The following is a 17,233-nucleotide window of genomic DNA, read 5'->3' as shown; positions in this document are numbered from 1 at the left end:
GAGGTGGATTCAGATTGGAAGCTGGCACTTCTATTGCATGTCAGAACACAATTAGAAGCCAAAAGACCAAATTATATCCCTGCTTTAGGTACCTCTGAAAAAGACGGCACTTCCTATCAGATGCATTTGTTCATGCCTGATAGGCTCATGAACAAAGGCACAGTCCTGTTGACACACGGCTGTGTGATGCATGAGCACAGTCATGCTAATGTGTACAAATGGAGGTCTCTTCTGCTGACACTGATGTGCTGCAGAGTGCATGCTTGTGATTCATTACAGAACTGAAACGTAACCATATATTTTCCCTACAGCAGAAGGCTGTAGGATTTTGTTACTTAGAGAACTAGGACTCTGACCAGTAACTCCCATTTTGAAAGATCACAGACTTGCACAAACTTCCTATAAAGCTACTGTTTACTCCAAACATCCAGTACTTGGAGGTAAAGGGCTCGTTCTGGTATTCATCTGATTATTCCTGCACTCTGTGGTACAGTTTCTCCAGAGATGTGCTTGCATCTGTTCTGGTTCCTGACCGCTAAATTTCTCACAGAAAGCACCAAACAAGGAATACCAGGTAGAGGACAGATCAGTTTAGCAGAAATGTAACAGTAACTGCTTCTGGCTCATTTCCTTTCTTTCATGTGCTCTACAGAGCTGTCTCCTTTATTTGTCCTCTATGAATGTGGGACAGAAAGTAGGCATACTCTGTAGCTTTGTGCCTGTTGATGACAGGTTAGATCAATGCCTTCCAGAACAGCACATAAGCACTTCAACTGGGCTTGACAGAGGACTTGCCTGAGGGAATAGGATAAGATTAAACCAGTGCTGGAGGAAGCGATGAAAGTTTCTGGCACTTAGCATGAGGAGCAAGAGGCTGGGATGCTACCTTTAGTTTCTGTTAACAGTACTTTCTGTTGCAAGACTACTGATCTTGAAACCCTTGGATCCAAGTTGTTCCATTTTCTTGGTAAGAAAGGTAGAAGGAAGGAATAGAGTAGGGCAAGGTTAGTGGTGACACATTTCAGAAGTGTTTAGTATCTTATTTGAGATATGGGTGGCAAGGGCTGGCAGGAAATTTTTTCATTTAGCCTTCATCACTGCAGTACGTCTGCTTGTCAGGTTCCTCTGTTCTAGATGTTGCATTAGAGAGAAGTGATTGCTTCATCTTTGTCACTTGGCCAGTCCTGGTTTCTAAAACTGATGGCATTGAGACCAGGTGAAGTGGCAGAGCAGATTAAGGCAAGAAGACATTGTTCTCCCTTGCAGTTACAGCTTGCATCAACCTTCTAGTGGTGGTGCAGACTGGGAGATGTGAACCTCTAATGTGATCATTAGTACAAAACTCAAGAAGATTTTTAGTCATTTATAAACAGTCTTCATTTATTTCTGTGAAAACTAACTCCCTAGCCTAGTCACACAGCCTCTCACTTGCGTGCCTATGGGGAAAATATCAGGTTTCTTTACCTAGTACAAGAGTGCTGCTGTTTGTGGTTAGGTCAGTTTACACAGCCTGTGAATGTTACTGGATCTATAAAACTTAAAGATGCTGTGTCTTTGGAGCAGAGACAAGAGACCCCTCCTATCTGTCTCATTCTGTTTTGGGAAGGCTGGAGGCTAATGCACGAAGCAGGAATGTGTGGGTTGTTTTTACAGCAGAAAAAGTGGCTGATAGGCCTTACCCCTCACTGTATCCTGGATGTGCACATGGATTTGTACTCCTGACCCTGTTCGTAGCTGCAGACTTCTCAGACATTGCCAGGAAGTCTGCAGTCTCTTAGAAACTCCCCTTCAGGCTCCAGGTGTTCTGCTGACAGCAAGTTTTGCTCTTGCAGTATCAGTCATTTTGTGGGCGACACCGTTTTGAAATCCCATCAGGCTGTACCCTCCTCTGTTTTTCTTTCTGGAATACATTGCAGTTGTGACTGGGTTGCAGCAAGACTGGGCTGCTGAACTTAAGGCAATGGGGCTTGAGCACTGTCACTCAGTCCCTCAGCTGGGGATCAAACTCTTCAGTTGAAAATTGAGTGTGGTACTGCTGCTGGTGATTCATTCTGCACAATAATTAATGTTCGAGTGAGTCTTTTGCGAGGTTTAAAGGAATGTGGAGATGCACTGAGGCAGTACACTCAGCTTTCCTGTTTGATGCCCAGACATGTCCAGAGATATCTAATAGCAGCTTCAGTGAGGAGCTTACATGAAACTAGGAATACAAGTTGGGTCTGTGTTTGTTTCATCTCCATCTGATGCTCTGTGCCCCTTCACAAGATTGCTGCAGGATTTACTGTGGAGACTTTTTTAAAAAGGGTTGATTGTCATAACCATGTTGTTCCTTTGAGGACTGTGGGACTTTTTAACTGATTGCAAATCAGTTGGGTTGTAGTCTCCTGCGAGAGGGCTTCTTACTTTCTATGGCTTTGAGTTTCATATTAGTTACTGCTGCTTTTATCCACGATGGCTTGTTTTTCCAGTGATTCAGTGGCTGTGTGTACTGAAGGGGAGGGAGCTCTGAATTCCTTATACAGTCTGAGGCTGTGTTTACAAAGGTCACATGAATTAATGTACCCTGTGGTTTTTAACATCTGCATCTGTTATCTGCCACAGTGTAATGGGAGGCGGCAGCAGCTGAGCAGGCTTGACAGTATGATTGCATTTACACCTGATGACTCTTTGAGTGCTGAGCAGTGGTGTGGTTTGTGGAAGTATTGCTTTCATCTTTGGCATTGTAAGATAAGTGGCCCTGTTTTGTGGAAAAAGCCAGGAGGGAAGAAGGGATGTGGGACTGTGGTCCTCTGCTTCTCCCCAGTCAGCACTGCAGTGTGTGAGGCATGCCCCTGCTTACCTGATGCCTCTGTATTTGGGCTGCTGCACAGCTTTGTCACCCCCTGTCTTTCAGAAGGTGGCAGGCTTCCAGCCCTGGACTCAATCACTCAAGTTAAACTGGTACAGGCCTTTAACGTAGGTGCTTTCTAAATCAGTTAATCCCTTTAGCTTACATTGGTAAATCGCTGAGTTAAGATCAACTAATCAAATGCATGTTCAATCAGATTAGAGGTGTTCACAGCAGTTTGCCTCAGTTTCACTGCGTCTGTGCTGTCAAACCAGTAAGGTCTTTTGGGTTTTGGGGTTTTTTTGTGTGTGTGCAGGTGGGGCTTCCTGGAAAAAGTGATGGAATTCACTTTCCAGGTTCACGTTCTACAGGGGAGTTACTGCTGTGTAATAAAGATTGTTTTCAGTATGGTTTCCAGGTTCTAGAAAAGGGTATCCTCAGAAGGTTGCATCTATTTCCTGAGAATGGTGTAATGGTTCTTTCCTGTAGATATGGTGCTGACTTTCAGTTTCTTTGGCTACTGATATTAATGGAAAATTTGGTGTCTTGTAGTGTTTGCTAAATCACTGTGTCAAAATTGTCTTTCACAATTTTCTGTGTGCTGTGCAGTACATGCCACAAGATCCTGCGCAACTGGCAGCAATGAGTTATTTGTTTCTGAAAGTTTTAACGAAGGCCACCAGTTGTGAAGTCTGGAATTTCCCTTTTACAGAGTTGGAGAGGTCAGGGCTGAAGTCCTCTAGTGGTGTAAAGAGTAATGAAAACTCATCTCAAAACTCATATTTTGGCAGTAAAGACTGTTTTGTACCTGAGTGTGCTAATCTTATACCTTTTACCGCCGTTTCTTAAAATACTGTGTTTCAAGAGCCTAAACATGGATAAAACAAAGTTAATTGTCCCCTTTAATAAATAAGGAAACACAATCTCAATGTTAGCTTGTGATGCAGCTTGTAATAGATTTTGGGAGTTAATAGCCTCAGTAGTTGAACGCATGCCTCTTTTGCATCTGTGTTTTTTCCACAGGTACTTCCTTTCTGACTTCCAGCAGCAGAGAGTAAGTAAAGTCTTTGAAGAAAGACACGTGCAGCCCCTTGATCAGCAGTAACAATGCTGCAGCAATGATATTATAGTGAGCCTTTCCTGTGTGGCCTCCATGGGTCCCACTCAGCTCAGCACACAGGATCATGGGAAGAGAGTGGCAAGTGTACTTAAGATGGAGGAGGAAGGGCTTTCGCTCTTCCCTGGCTCAGAGAACCCTCCTGAGCATGCAGGTATGGAAAAATTCTCACTAAATCTATGCAAACTAAAGGCTAGCTTTTCTTTCAGCTGCAAGCAGAATTGATTCTTGGAAAAATTTTAGAGTGATTTCTGCTGGGCTTGAGGCACCCAGAGAGAATGTGTAAGAATACAGTCTGTTGAAGATGACTGGTTTTGTGTAGATGATGAATGTGTTGACTATTTTGCTTATTTGACCTTCTAGAGGCTAGACCTATGGCAGTGAAGTGAATTTCTTTCTGTTAATCTTATCAAAAGCTGCCAAACAATGGAGCTTTGCTACAGGTGACAATCCAACAAGGATGCTAAGGAATAATAGGTTCTTGCAGATTCATCTAATGGAAAGATGGTAGAGGTTTCCTCCACGCGTTTCTTTTTTCCAGAATGTATGTATCCACACTAATGAAGCTTATTGTGCCATGATATTATGAAGCTACATGGCATAAAAAAAGGCAGGCAGCAGAATCAGATTTAGAGTAATCTGGTGCAAAGAACTGAAGTTACAAGAGTATTGGGAAATAAAATTGAGATTTTTGCTGCTGACAAACACAGTCCTATGCTTTCACACTGTAAGAAGGCGTAGCTTAACATCTCTGGACAGGTACCAGGAAAAAAGAAAAGCATAAGTGAAGTGTCCAGTGTAGTATCAGCAACATAATGAAAATCATAGAATAGCCAGGTTGGAAGAGACCCACCGGATCATCGAGTCCAACCATTCCTATCAAACACTAAACCATTCCCCTTAGCACCTCGTCCACCCGTGCCTTAAACACCTCCAGGGAAAGTGACTCAACCATCTCCCTGGGCAGCCTATTCCAATGCCCAACGACCCTTTCTGTGAAGAATTTTTTCCTAATGTCCAGCCTAAACCTACCCTGGCGGAGCTTGAGGCCATTCCCTCTTGTCCTGTCCCCCGTCACTTGGGAGAAGAGGCCAGCACCCTCCTCTCTACAACCGCCTTTCAGGTAGTTGTAGACAGCAATGAGGTCTCCCCTCAGCCTCCTCTTCTCCAGGCTAAACAACCCCAGCTCTCTCAGCCGCTCCTCGTAAGTCCTGCTCTCCAGCCCGCTCACCAGCTTTGTTGCTCTTCTCTGGACTCGCTCCAGAGCCTCAACATCCTTCTTGTGGTGAGGGGCCTAGAACTGAACACAGGATTCGAGGAGCGGTCTCACCAGTGCCGAGTACAGAGGGAGAATAACCTCCCTGGACCTGCTGGTCACGCCGTTTCTGATCCAAGCCAAGATGCCATTGGCCTTCTTGGCCACCTGGGCACACTGCTGGCTCATGTTCAGTCGGCTGTCAACTAACACCCCCAGGTCTTTCTCCTCCAGGCAGCTTTCTAGACAGACTTCTCCTAGTCTGTAGCACTGCATAGGGTTGTTGTGCCCCAAGTGCAGGACCTGGCATTTGGCCTTGTTAAACCTCATCCCATTGGACTCTGCCCAGCAGTCCAGCCTGTTCAGATCCCTTTGCAGAGCCTCCCTACCCTCCAGCAGATCGACACTTCCACCCAGCTTAGTGTCGTCTGCAAACATGACAAATAAATGTATTTGATCAGTGAGGCAATGGGCAATCCCTGAGATAATAAGAAGAGGTGATCTGAGCATTGAACTAGGAGTCATCAGTACAGTGGTAACAGGGTAGTTGAAAGGTTTGAAAGGTGAAGGTATATTATAGAATAAAAATCATTAAAATAGATTTGAGTGAGCAGAGATGACATTCATGCTTGATAAATCTCAAATTATTTCTGTTATCTTTGACTACAGAAAATGGCAGTAATAAGCTATATAGCTAAAATGATTAGCATTCAGCTATGGAAAATAATTTGTGTATATCAAAAATAAGCCTGTCTGTCCAAATAAAACTGTCATAGGAATGCTAATCAGGTGTTTATGTAACTTCTTAAAGACGGCTAAGACAAGACAGACAGATCCATTTTGTGGAAGTCATGGGATTACTTTGCTGTCCCTCAGAAACGTATGAACACCACTTGATGTTACTGCGAAGTTGTTACACCAGTTAATGTATGTGCAATGGCAGACTTAGTAATTTGAAATAACTGTAGGCATTGCGTGATTTCTTTTTTGGTAATAGATTGTGTGAAGAGACATATAGTAGAACAAGAGAGGGGAACATCGGAGACTTAAACTTTCTGATGATATTTTCCTGCTGCCCAATTTGCAATGAGAAGTACAGGTCAAAATGAGTGACCTCCAGACCTCTATAAAGTCGGTGGGATTGAAAATCAACACCAAGATACTTAAGACTGTGAAATATGTAGTGAAGACTACCAATAACAATATCAGAGACTGACCTAAAACTGTTTACCATTTCAGGGGCTTGAGCAGAATAGTAAGTGTAACTAAGAGTAAAGATAGAGGTATTAGAACCATACGTATGCAAAAACGACATGCTATTGTAACCCTAATGCTGATGAGGGAAATGCAGCAGCCTTGTTCTACAAACCAATCCTTATGAATTAACTCCAGTGTAAAGGCTTACTATGCATATCTAAACAATCTGGAGACTTACCAGGACATGCTGTTTGTAGTCTTTACGGACAGCTGCCATACAAAATCTAGAGTATCTGACATACAGAAAAATATTTATGCTACGAGCTGTGCAGAAGGACATACTGGATGTCAACATTGCTAGAGTGAAATAGGATGGAGAGGTGGCTAATAGGGAGGCAATATGCAAATAACATCAGCAAGTGCTTGGCTGGAATGCTTAAGGTGAGACATATCATAGTAGACCAAATATGTTTTCAGAATGCGCAGCCAGTGACAAGATTAAGATCTGTCAGAATGAAATAGGAAGGACTTGGGAGACGCTGCACAAGCCCATGTGAAATGTGAGGCAGTAGTGAAAGCCCCCTGTTTTAGATGGAGTAACAATATTTAGTAAATAGTGTCAGTATGAGTGCTTCATTTTTTAGGCATGGGGAGCACTCTTCTTGAAGAAGAAATGATGGCTTCAGGCTACCAAAGGTTCACAGAGCTTGTGCAGTGTGCTGCTTGTCCGCTTATTGCCCCTAACTCCATGTAGTGGCTGTGTCTATCTTGACAGTTTCCCCAAGTGTTCCAGTTACAGGGATTGCCTACTCAGTCTGCTTCTCTTAACATGTTTCAGCACTGGTTTGCTCTGACTGTTTGACTGCTGAACCAGTTTTCATTATCCTTGCGCATGAGTATGACAGAGAATAAGAGAACTAGAAATAAATTCTGAAGAAAATTACTTTCTGCACAGTCTTGGATTTCAGCTCAACTTTTTTGCAGCTCTTTCTCACATTGTAACTTACAAGTGTCACTTTTGCTGGTGGAAAGCGGAAAAATGTTTGGCCTGAGCATGTTTCAGCTCTTTCGCCTTATTTTGGAGAGGAGCAAGCGTGAAACTATGCTCGTTTATAAAGTTGAGGTTGCAGCTGTTTATTATGTCAATAGTTGTTTTATTGCAGAAGATGTTTTTGCCAAGAAAGGGAGTCTGTGAAATGGGAGACTTTTAAAAATCTTTTCATCCATGTGTTTAGGAGATAATAGCTTTAAGTAAGGATATTGGTCATTGTAAGGAGTGGGGCAGTTGGATGCAAACACCATGCTTCCCTCATATATGGGTTTTCTTTTCTTTACTTTTCCTTGGTACTGTTTGTTTTGGTAGAAAATCCCCCCCCGAAGCGGAAGAAGGGCCCAGCCCCTAAGATGCTGGGAAATGAAGTATGCAGCGTGTGTGGGGACAAGGCCTCTGGCTTCCACTACAACGTGCTGAGCTGTGAAGGCTGCAAAGGCTTCTTCCGCCGCAGTGTCATCAAGGGCGCACAGTATGTCTGCAAGAATGGTGGCAAGTGTGAGATGGACATGTACATGCGTCGCAAGTGTCAGGAGTGCCGTCTGCGCAAGTGCCAGGAGGCAGGCATGCGAGAGCAGTGTGAGTACAGGAAATAGTGCTGGTGGGAGCACTGTGTTGCTTTGGGGGTGCGTGCGGACCGGTGGCTGTAGGGAAGAGGGCAATGTGAGCACTTGGGAGGTCACCTGTGAGCTGTGCAGGTGGTGTGCTGGGGTATGTGAGGGAAGTCAGTGAAAGCCTAGCAGGGATCCTGTGGAGAGGTGAAGCTATTAGTGGAACAACACCAGCATGCTAAGAACCCTGGCCCTGCCATTATTCTTGAACATACTATTTGCTAAGAACTTGTGGAAGATGACATCAGAGGATTGACTCACTACTAAGACTTACAGATTCTTCAGTATGCTGTAAACAACCAGTAAACTCAGGCTTCTGTCTGTCTTGTGATCAACCATAAGGCTGCTGTTTCTGAATATTCAATAATATTCCTGCTCACATATCAGGAACAGCCCTCCTCTGCCGAGGCATCTGGGTTTCATCCCTTTGCTGGCCAAGACTGACTGAATGGATGTTCTGTTAACGTTAAATCTGTGTGAAGTCTCCTTTTCTGACATCCTGCACCCAGAACAGGGAGGAATGGAGTATTTGGAAACATCTTATAAAAGTATTTCTGTAAAAAGTAAGTCTCACTAAGCTGCACCAAGGAAACATGCTGTTCAGTTTTTTCAACATGAAACATGGCACACCTAACGTAATCAATATCTTTGTCATGCTGGTTTGTATCAGTATTGTAGAACGGTTTGGGTTGGAAGGGACCTTAAAGATCATCCAGTTCCAACCCCCCTTCCATGGGCAGGGACACGTCAGGCTGTATGCTGCCTTTGCCCCATTTGCCCCTGCTCCTGAGAGCTACAAAACAGATATATTTGCAAAGCTACATAGCAAAACTACCAGTCCACATTGCTTATGTAGCATGTACACATTAGAAAGCCTCTGTGTTTCTGCATTTGCTCATTGTCTTAACTGCCTTCAACAGCTCGGGAAAGTTAGACCAAAAGGAATCTTCAGGTTGTTATTATCAAGTGCTTGGCAATTCTTGATGATGCTGTAATCCCCACTGCAAACGCACCTTGTTAATCTTGATAGAAACTGACATTTTTCCTCCAGCTGTTTCACTTGGAAAGTCATTCCAGAACTTCTCTCTACTAATTGTTGGAAACATTCTTCTAATTCCTAGAGTGAAGTTATTTATAGCCAGTTTATTGTTCTTAAGCCAGTGTAAAGCGTGAGGTTAAATAGTTCCTTCATGGCAAGCAGTAATTTAGATTGCTTTGAAATTAGCATAGTGTAGAAGCTTGCATGTGGGTGGTTTTCAAGATTCAGCAATATCTGGTAACTTGTTACTTAGCTGTAAATTATTTCTGCATTTAAGTCCCAAGGTCTGAGGGACTGTAATTGCATGGATTGCAGATGATTTTTAGAACTTTGACGTAAAGAAGCAACAAACCAGATCTGTGGGCTCTTCATTCAAATCAGTGAATTCTTCAGTTAACTTAGTTACAGGCTATTAACAGGTTTTTGATTTAAATTAGCTAATAAGCAATTGATCCAGTGAGATTTTCAGAACACATGCCTCTAAATTGTTTCATTCCTTACAATGCTGCATCTAAATGGCATGTCCTTTGACTTCATAACTTCGGAAGTCTTCTAGACCTGAAGGACGACTCAATGTGTTTAACGCAAAGTTATTCTTTCATTATTCATCTTGCGTTATGTTACTACTCTACAGCCTGCTGCAGATGAGCTTTGCAGAGAATCGTCCTTTCACTCTCAAACTCCATCCAGTACTGATTCTGACCTCCTAAGAGGAAGATGAAATGAAACAAGCTGTTCATTTAGCAGTATGAAAATGACACAACAGCAGCTTTGTATAAAATACAATGGGCACACCATGGCATGGGAAGATAGCACCTGTTGGAATCTGTTATACAGTGTCATTTTGGGGAATTGCTCAATGGGGAAAGTCACTGTTGTCTTGGATATTTACAGGGCATTGTGAAGGGAGCTTCTGTTCTTTGTGGGAGCTTTGGATGACAGTATGGTTAAAAGAAAGGCAATGGAACAACTTAAAGTGGGAAAAAGAGGGAGAAATAAAGTAATGCTGTTTGCTGTCTGCATTGTATATATTCTGATAGTACCAGATGCAGGCAGCTGTCATCTCTGCCTCTCCATCCACAGCGTATTACCCCGTGTTTAATGTGATTTCCAATCTGTTCCTATGTCATCACTGATCTCTGGCTTATTCCTGCTTTAGATGTTCTGTCAGAAGAACAGATCCGACTGAAGAAACTGAAGAAGCAGGAAGATGATCAGGCTAGGACAGTCGTGGTGCGTCCAAACCCTCCAAATCCACCAAGCCCTTCTCACGAACTGACACCTGAACAGTTGAGCATGATAAAAAAGCTTGTGGCCGCTCAGCAGCAGTGCAACCAGCGCTCATTCACAGACAGGCTCAAAGTGACGGTAAAACTCTACCAGTGTACTCAAAATGAAAAAAAGAAAGTTTGGGCAGCCAGGGTTGTGTGTCAGTTATGTGGGTAAACAGAGATAGTTTAGGTGTTGCATATGTGGGCTAAAGTTCTGTGAAAAATAGCAAAGGAGAATGTTCTAATATGTCTCATTTTTTCTGTTTTCTGCCCTGGCTCCATCTTTCACTTATATACACTGTCTCTTCCCATTCCTACAGCCGTGGCCCCAGGTTCCTGACCCTAATAACCGTGAAGCAAGGCAGCAGCGTTTTGCTCACTTTACAGAACTTGCAATTATCTCTGTGCAAGAGATTGTGGACTTTGCCAAGCAACTACCTGGCTTCCTGGAGCTCACCAGGGAAGATCAGATTGCTTTATTGAAGACATCTACCATAGAGGTGAGATTTGGCTCCACCACAACACATAGTAGCAGAGATGAAAGAATTTGGAGCGTCCACCTGGAGAACTGCTGGTTCCATTAATTTTTTTGGGATGGCAAGCTGAGAGGCCTCAGCTATGGGACCATTATGGTAGTGCCAGACTATACTGGCAAAGGGCCATGGAGGAAAATGGGTCAAGAGCCTTGATAGGTACGTCCTCCTTCCCAGAAGTAGACACTGCAAAGGATACAGCCGAATTTACCTTGGAACTTGTAAGCACTCTGTAAGATACTACTTGGAGGGGTTTTGGTGGAGTTTGTTCTTGTTTGTTTGTTTGTTTCTTTTTTTTTTTTTTTAGAGATGCTCTAACACACAGCAGATTTTTGATGTTGTAACGTTTGTTCTTGTTTTCAAATCAAGTACATCTGTTTCTGGTTTCAGGTGATGTTGTTGGAGACATCCCGGCGCTACAATCCAGAGATTGAGAGCATCACCTTTCTTAAGGACCTGAGCTATAATCGGGATGACTTCGCCAAAGCAGGTGGTGCATTAGACAGGTGTTTCTTCCTTCCCTGTGTCTTGTGTTCTTTCACCTTTTCCTTTTTAATGTGGGCTGCTGGAAATAATGTGTGGCCTTTAAGCTGAAGTCATCTGTGAGGTTTAGAACAGGGCCAGATCAATAACCCCAGAAACCATTTTTTTGCTGTGATACTACATACTACCTCAGTTCATGTCTCTTTTTTTTTTTTTTCGTGTGTGTGTGTGCAAACTTGCATTGCAAAATTTGGATTCTTACAGCATGAAAATCTTGCTCTAAGTGTGCACATAGGGCTGGCAGCAGGTGTGAACTTCCTTGCTGGTAGAGATCTGATGTGGTCGTGTGATCTTAGAGCATATGAGATCCCAACAAATCAAACTCCAGTCTTCTATACTTTGCAAGTATATCATTTACTAATCTAGATGTGTGCTTTGAGTGATGACGTTAGTGTATTTCAGTTGACAGGAAGTCTATAATGCACACTGAAGATCCCTGCAGAATGCTTTAGCCTTGTCTTCAGCTCAGTATATGATGTGGTCTGTGGTGACGTGATTTCTGAAGTATATTTTCCCAGAAGCAATGAGTATCTGTAATTTCACATGAAGTAACGGGGACTGTGTATCTTCAGTATTTCTGAACATGAGGCTTTGACTGCCTTTAATCTGATTTTTTTTTTTCTTTTTTTTCCTTGGATAGCTATTTTCCCATTTATACTTGAGATGGCTTTTATATACAACTTCCCTCTTCGATGCTTTTCCGGGTAGCCTTTTCTTCAGATTGTTAGGAAGGCAAAAAGCAGGCAGCCAGAAAAGATTCCCTCCATCCTGCTCATCCTTCTCTAGTGCAGTTGTACTGCAGGAACTTAGACCTGCGTGCTGTTTTGTGGAAAAGGCCTAAAGTTTTCAGCATGATTGTATAGCACATAGCACAGTGACCTCTATATTTTGTGATAATAAACATCAATGCATTTGTGCCCGATTGCATTTATGGTGATTGGAGGTGTAAGTCTGTCTCAGCTTTCCTAGCTCTTTAGTCTGAATAGAATGGCATAGTTTAGACTTCTTGGAACCACGTATTTTCAACTCAGACTTCAGATGAATCTGGAGCTTTCTTAGAAAGCAAGGAGGTTGCTTGGTTTGAAGGAGGTGATGGTGTGAGAGTGGATAGCATAGAGGTTGTACTTGTGGGCTTCTGACTTTGATGGATTTATCTGATAGTTGACGTGTTCCTTTAGCTGTGGCCTAATAATGTGCTGTGGGGCATTTAAGGGTCTTAAGAAAACCCAGAAATAGCATTGTTTTACAGTTAGAGCCTTCTCCTCAGCCACTGTTGCTGGTGCTCATCAATAGTGCTGGACTGTACAAAGAGGTTTCGGCCACACTTGGAATACGATGTAAGGGTTTCTTCCCTGTCCCCAACTCCTTGGTGTACTGCAATGAGTTTCTGGCAGCTTATTCCGTGACAGGGAGAGAGAGGAGACAGTTGTCATTGCTTCACCTTGTTCTCTTCTGTTTATTGCAGGTCTGCAGTTTGAGTTCATTAACCCTATCTTTGAGTTCTCAAAGGGAATGAATGAGCTACAGCTCAATGATGCTGAATATGCACTTTTAATCGCCATCAACATTTTCTCTGCAGGTAAAAAGCTAAGGGGAATCTAAAGAGCCATAGCAGTGAACCGGGGGCCAAAGAAAATAGAGTTAAGGAAGATCACAAGCTGAAGAGGAGGATGTATAGATAGATGTATAGAGGAGGATGTAGAGATGTATAGATATACAGGATGTATAGAGTCTAGTGATGAAGGGGGCATGTTATTACTTCTGCTTAGGGTATTAATTATAGTCTGAATTTTCTAGTGCTGCCTCCAGAGGAAATCAAATTCTCCAGTGCTAGAAAAGTGTATAGAAATATCAGCCAGTATTTATTTTCCTTATTTAGAAATTACTGTTTTACTGTCCCCTCAAGTGCCAAGTACTTGTGTGGTGTGATGTGGAGCACACAGCAGAAGTGACACCCAGTGGTGTCGGGTAAAGCTTTAGCTATGAGATGAAGATTGCTCTGAGCCATGGCAAGGCTTCACAAAGAAGCCTTCTCTACTCTCTACCTCTTCACTTTTGTTTCCTGTCTTGTGACCTGTAAGATGATTTATTTGGTACCTAATTGGCTCAGCTACTGGAGAGACCTACCCAGTCCCTCCTGAGTGGACAGCTTCTCCTTTTCACTGTGATGGGAATGTGAGACCAAACACACTTTTCATATAGTGCTGTTTGGTCTCTCTAACCTTTCTCTATGGGAGACAGGTTGTACTCCCCACCTGTGGTAAACATCGCTGAGGAAGAACAGTTACAGAAAACTGGCATAGCTGCTGCAGTCATGAATGTCTCCCCTTGCTGTGCTGGGTGAATGCTGGATGAAGTTTTGGGGAGAGGCCATGCTGAGGGACTGGTGTTAGGCAGGGATGTCAAGTCCAGGGAAGCTGCCTGTGGCAATCTGCATACTTCTAATGTGCTTTTTGGCAGACCGACCGAATGTGCAGGACCAGTCCTTGGTGGAGAGGCTGCAGCACACCTATGTGGAAGCCCTTCATTCTTACATTTGCATCAACAGACCAAATGTAAGTGCCTGACCGTAACGTAGAATCATAGAATAGTTTGTATTGGAAGGGACCTTAAAGATCATCCAGTTCCAACCCCCTGCCATGGGCAGGGACACGTCCCACTAGATCAGGCTGCCCAAGGGCCCATCCAACCTGGCCTTGAACACCTCCAGGGATGGGGCAGTCACAACTTCCCTGGACAACCTGTGCCAGTGCCTCACCACTCTCATAGTGAAGAAATTCTTCCTTATGTCTAGCCTGAATCTGCCCCTCTCCAGTTTATAGTCATTGTCCCCAGTCCTGTCACTACAAGCCTTTGTGAACAGTCCCTCCCCAGCTTTCTTGTAGTCCCTTTCAGGTACTGGAAGGTCGCTGTAAGATCTCCTCAGAGCCTTCTCTTCTCCAGGCTGAACAAGCCCAACTCTCTCAGCCTGTCCTCATATGGAAGGTGCTCCAGCAACCCCAACAATGACACAAACTGGTTTTGTGTTTATGCAGGCACATTTCTTTCAGATCTGTCTGTAAAAGGTATCTTGCTGACTGTACTGTCATACTCTTCCCTTCTACAGCTCTTTGGTCACAGCTGTAAATGCAGGATTTGTGAGCTGTCACAGCCTGTTGTCCTGTGTAATGTTCCATAGTTTAGCCAGCATGGAAAGTTTGGAGTTTTGAGTCATAGTATAGCATTTGTGTTCCTGCACACTGCCACCTCCTGGAGAATGCTGGCTTTAGGGGAGGTCAGGATTGTGGTTACAATGAATCATTTGGTGTTGTAATACTTTTTTTAACAAAGTTTTAGTGTGAATTTACTGACAGCTGTCTATTTGTCTGTCTCTGCAGGACCGCCTGATGTTTCCACGGATGTTAATGAAGCTGGTCAGCCTTCGGACACTAAGTAGTGTCCACTCTGAACAGGTGTTTGCCCTTCGGCTGCAGGATAAGAAACTCCCTCCGCTGCTTTCAGAAATCTGGGATGTGCATGAGTGACCGCATGCTCCCAGGGCACTGATGTGCCAGTGTAATGTCATCTCCCAGCCTTTGCTAATGAGAAGGCAGCCTCCCCTTTCCAAAGCACTGAACTCTGGGCAAGGCAGTGCAGGGCGTGATGAGCCTGGGGTTTCAATGTTGTCATGAGACTATGCAGGGAGGCAGCTGGGCAGACAGATCAGATGGGGGAGGTTGGTTTTGATGTAGTGCCCATACCCCAAAGGAATAATGTGAAACATCTGAAAATGGTAGAAATTAAGACCTTCACCCCAACGGCCCTGCTTTCTTCAGAGTCTCTCTTCTCTAAACATGTCCTGAGGGCTTGCCCACTGATCCTCTCCTCTCTTGTTGATTATGAAAATGAATTTGCAGAAACTTGCCAAATCCTCTCTATTGAGAGTAACCCAGCTCAAAAGGCTTCTGCAGGGTCCCCAGTGTACCTGGATCTGAGGAGCTCAGGGAAGTCAATGTGGATGTTCTAGGGGTTTCACTGGGTTTCCTATAAATAAAATCTCTTGTGTGTGCTACCCTTTACAATGATACCAAGAGAAGTACCTTTTATTTCTTTATTATGAGACTTCATCTCTAGAGCTGCCCTTTCATTCTGGCCTGCCCCTCCTTTGGAAAAAGGATTCCTCTAAAGCATAGTGCCCTTTGTCTAACAGGGAGTCCCTCTGGGGTAGGGAACATTTGTACACCTGAAAGATGTCAGGCGCAAAGTAGTGGATTTTTTTAAAGTAATACTTAGCAATTTATCTCATGGTGGTTCTCAGCCAGTTCACTTTACCTTTGTTTTGCTAACACCTGGAAAACTTTAGTTCAAAACAAATCAGGGCATAGATTTTATATTTAGGGGTGGAATAGAAGGAACATAAGTGGAAAGGACTGGTACCTAGGCAAGGTAGGTGTGGTGGAAGGATCTCAAAATCTTCCAAGATTTTGGAGCATGTGGTATGTGTTCCAACGTGGGTGTGAAGATGTATTGGCCAAGGAGAGAGGACATGCTGCATTTAGTGAAACACATGGGCATTGCGTGAGCTGTGAGCTGCACAACTGTCAGATCATGAGCTGCAGGAATATTGGGTGTAACCAGATCCACTTGCGTCTTCTTCTTTTGCCAAAGTCTTTCCAAGGTACTTGCTCAAGGCTTTAGTGGTGATCATGGGATATGGAGGTCCCTCGTGTATGAGGAGTGCCAACTGCTTTAGAAGGACACTTGGGTCTTGTATCCTTTCTTCATTTTGGGCGCTGTGAGATCCGTACTGGATTTATGCCCCAAGTTAAGTATTCACATCCATAAGTATTCTAGGATTTACAGCAATATTTTGTCTGACAGAAGAGAAATATACTGTTGTAAAACATGTTCCTTATTTTCCAAGAAACATCTTATGGCTGATCTCAGAGATGTAACCTTAAGTATCCTGATAGCTTGGTCTCATGAGTCTTCTCTGTTATAAGATCTATGTTTGCTTGCCCGGTGAGCATCCCAAGAGCCTTAGGTTCACATGGCTCTTTTTGTTTGTTTGTTGGTTTGTTTTTTTTTTTTGGCTGTGTATCTGAGCGCTATGCCCGTGGTGAGGGTATTGTGTCCATTTTGCACTTGAGGTTGGTCCCCTGCCACTGGCCTTCACTCTGCACCTTTGTAAAGCACTTGTAACAATCTGTAAAATAATCTGTTGTTTTTTATAACTCATTGCAATTGCAAAAATTCTTGTTTAAATCTGTATTTTTAACTAATCTGTTTGAGAAATGTTAATGTTTATATAAAAGAATAAAGCCTAATACAGGATTTTGACATTCTCTGTGCTGTCGTTAGACTGGAGGAGGGTATAATAAGTTCTTAATGTAATACTATCAAAGCTGATATGAAAGTGAGTACATAGATTGTGGAGAAGTAAGAAGAGGTGAAAAAGAAATAGTAGTGCAACCCCAGGCAGTTTCTTTGGGGGCCCTCTACTATGAGGTTGTAGCTTGCTATGTACCTTGCTGTGTGCCAGAGCTGGCTAATAGGTGAAGTGGATTAAGTGCATGTCATGAAGAACATGAATTATCCATTCATACCTCACCTTGATTAGTAAGCTACGTTCAGAATTTAACCCTTTTATTCCATGTGCTCTGTTCCATTGTCTGTGTATCGTGGCTCACCGAAATTGAAATCAGAGTCCAGTGTGGCCCTGGCTGTGGAGTGGATTTTGGCAGGATCCTAGCTGATACCTGATATGACTATATCAGGAATGATCAGCATAGGAGAAGCAACAAGAATAG

At 43.4% G+C, this 17,233-nt stretch overlaps 1 protein-coding gene across 2 annotated transcripts in view; it reads left to right on the top strand.

The window, feature by feature from the left end:
• NR1H3 (nuclear receptor subfamily 1 group H member 3) overlaps positions 1 to 16,757 on the top strand; it is a 29,432-nt gene extending 12,675 nt beyond the window's left edge. For both annotated transcript variants that reach the window (XM_069858111.1, XM_069858112.1), the window contains exons 2-9: positions 3,851 to 4,098; positions 7,760 to 8,026; positions 10,257 to 10,465; positions 10,689 to 10,868; positions 11,292 to 11,391; positions 12,910 to 13,023; positions 13,905 to 13,999; positions 14,822 to 16,757. In XM_069858111.1, the coding sequence (XP_069714212.1) occupies positions 3,981 to 4,098; positions 7,760 to 8,026; positions 10,257 to 10,465; positions 10,689 to 10,868; positions 11,292 to 11,391; positions 12,910 to 13,023; positions 13,905 to 13,999; positions 14,822 to 14,968 (1,230 nt within the window). In that variant the 5' untranslated portion in view covers positions 3,851 to 3,980 and the 3' untranslated portion in view covers positions 14,969 to 16,757. The remainder of the gene's footprint in view (positions 1 to 3,850; positions 4,099 to 7,759; positions 8,027 to 10,256; positions 10,466 to 10,688; positions 10,869 to 11,291; positions 11,392 to 12,909; positions 13,024 to 13,904; positions 14,000 to 14,821) is intronic.
• The last annotated feature ends 476 nt before the right edge of the window (positions 16,758 to 17,233 follow it).

The sequence above is a fragment of the Phaenicophaeus curvirostris genome, chromosome 5, assembly GCF_032191515.1.
Source record: "Phaenicophaeus curvirostris isolate KB17595 chromosome 5, BPBGC_Pcur_1.0, whole genome shotgun sequence".
Classification (NCBI taxonomy): domain Eukaryota; kingdom Metazoa; phylum Chordata; class Aves; order Cuculiformes; family Cuculidae; genus Phaenicophaeus; species Phaenicophaeus curvirostris.
The sequence above is the reverse complement of the archived record's forward strand: the minus strand, read 5'-3'. Positions and strand labels throughout refer to the sequence as shown.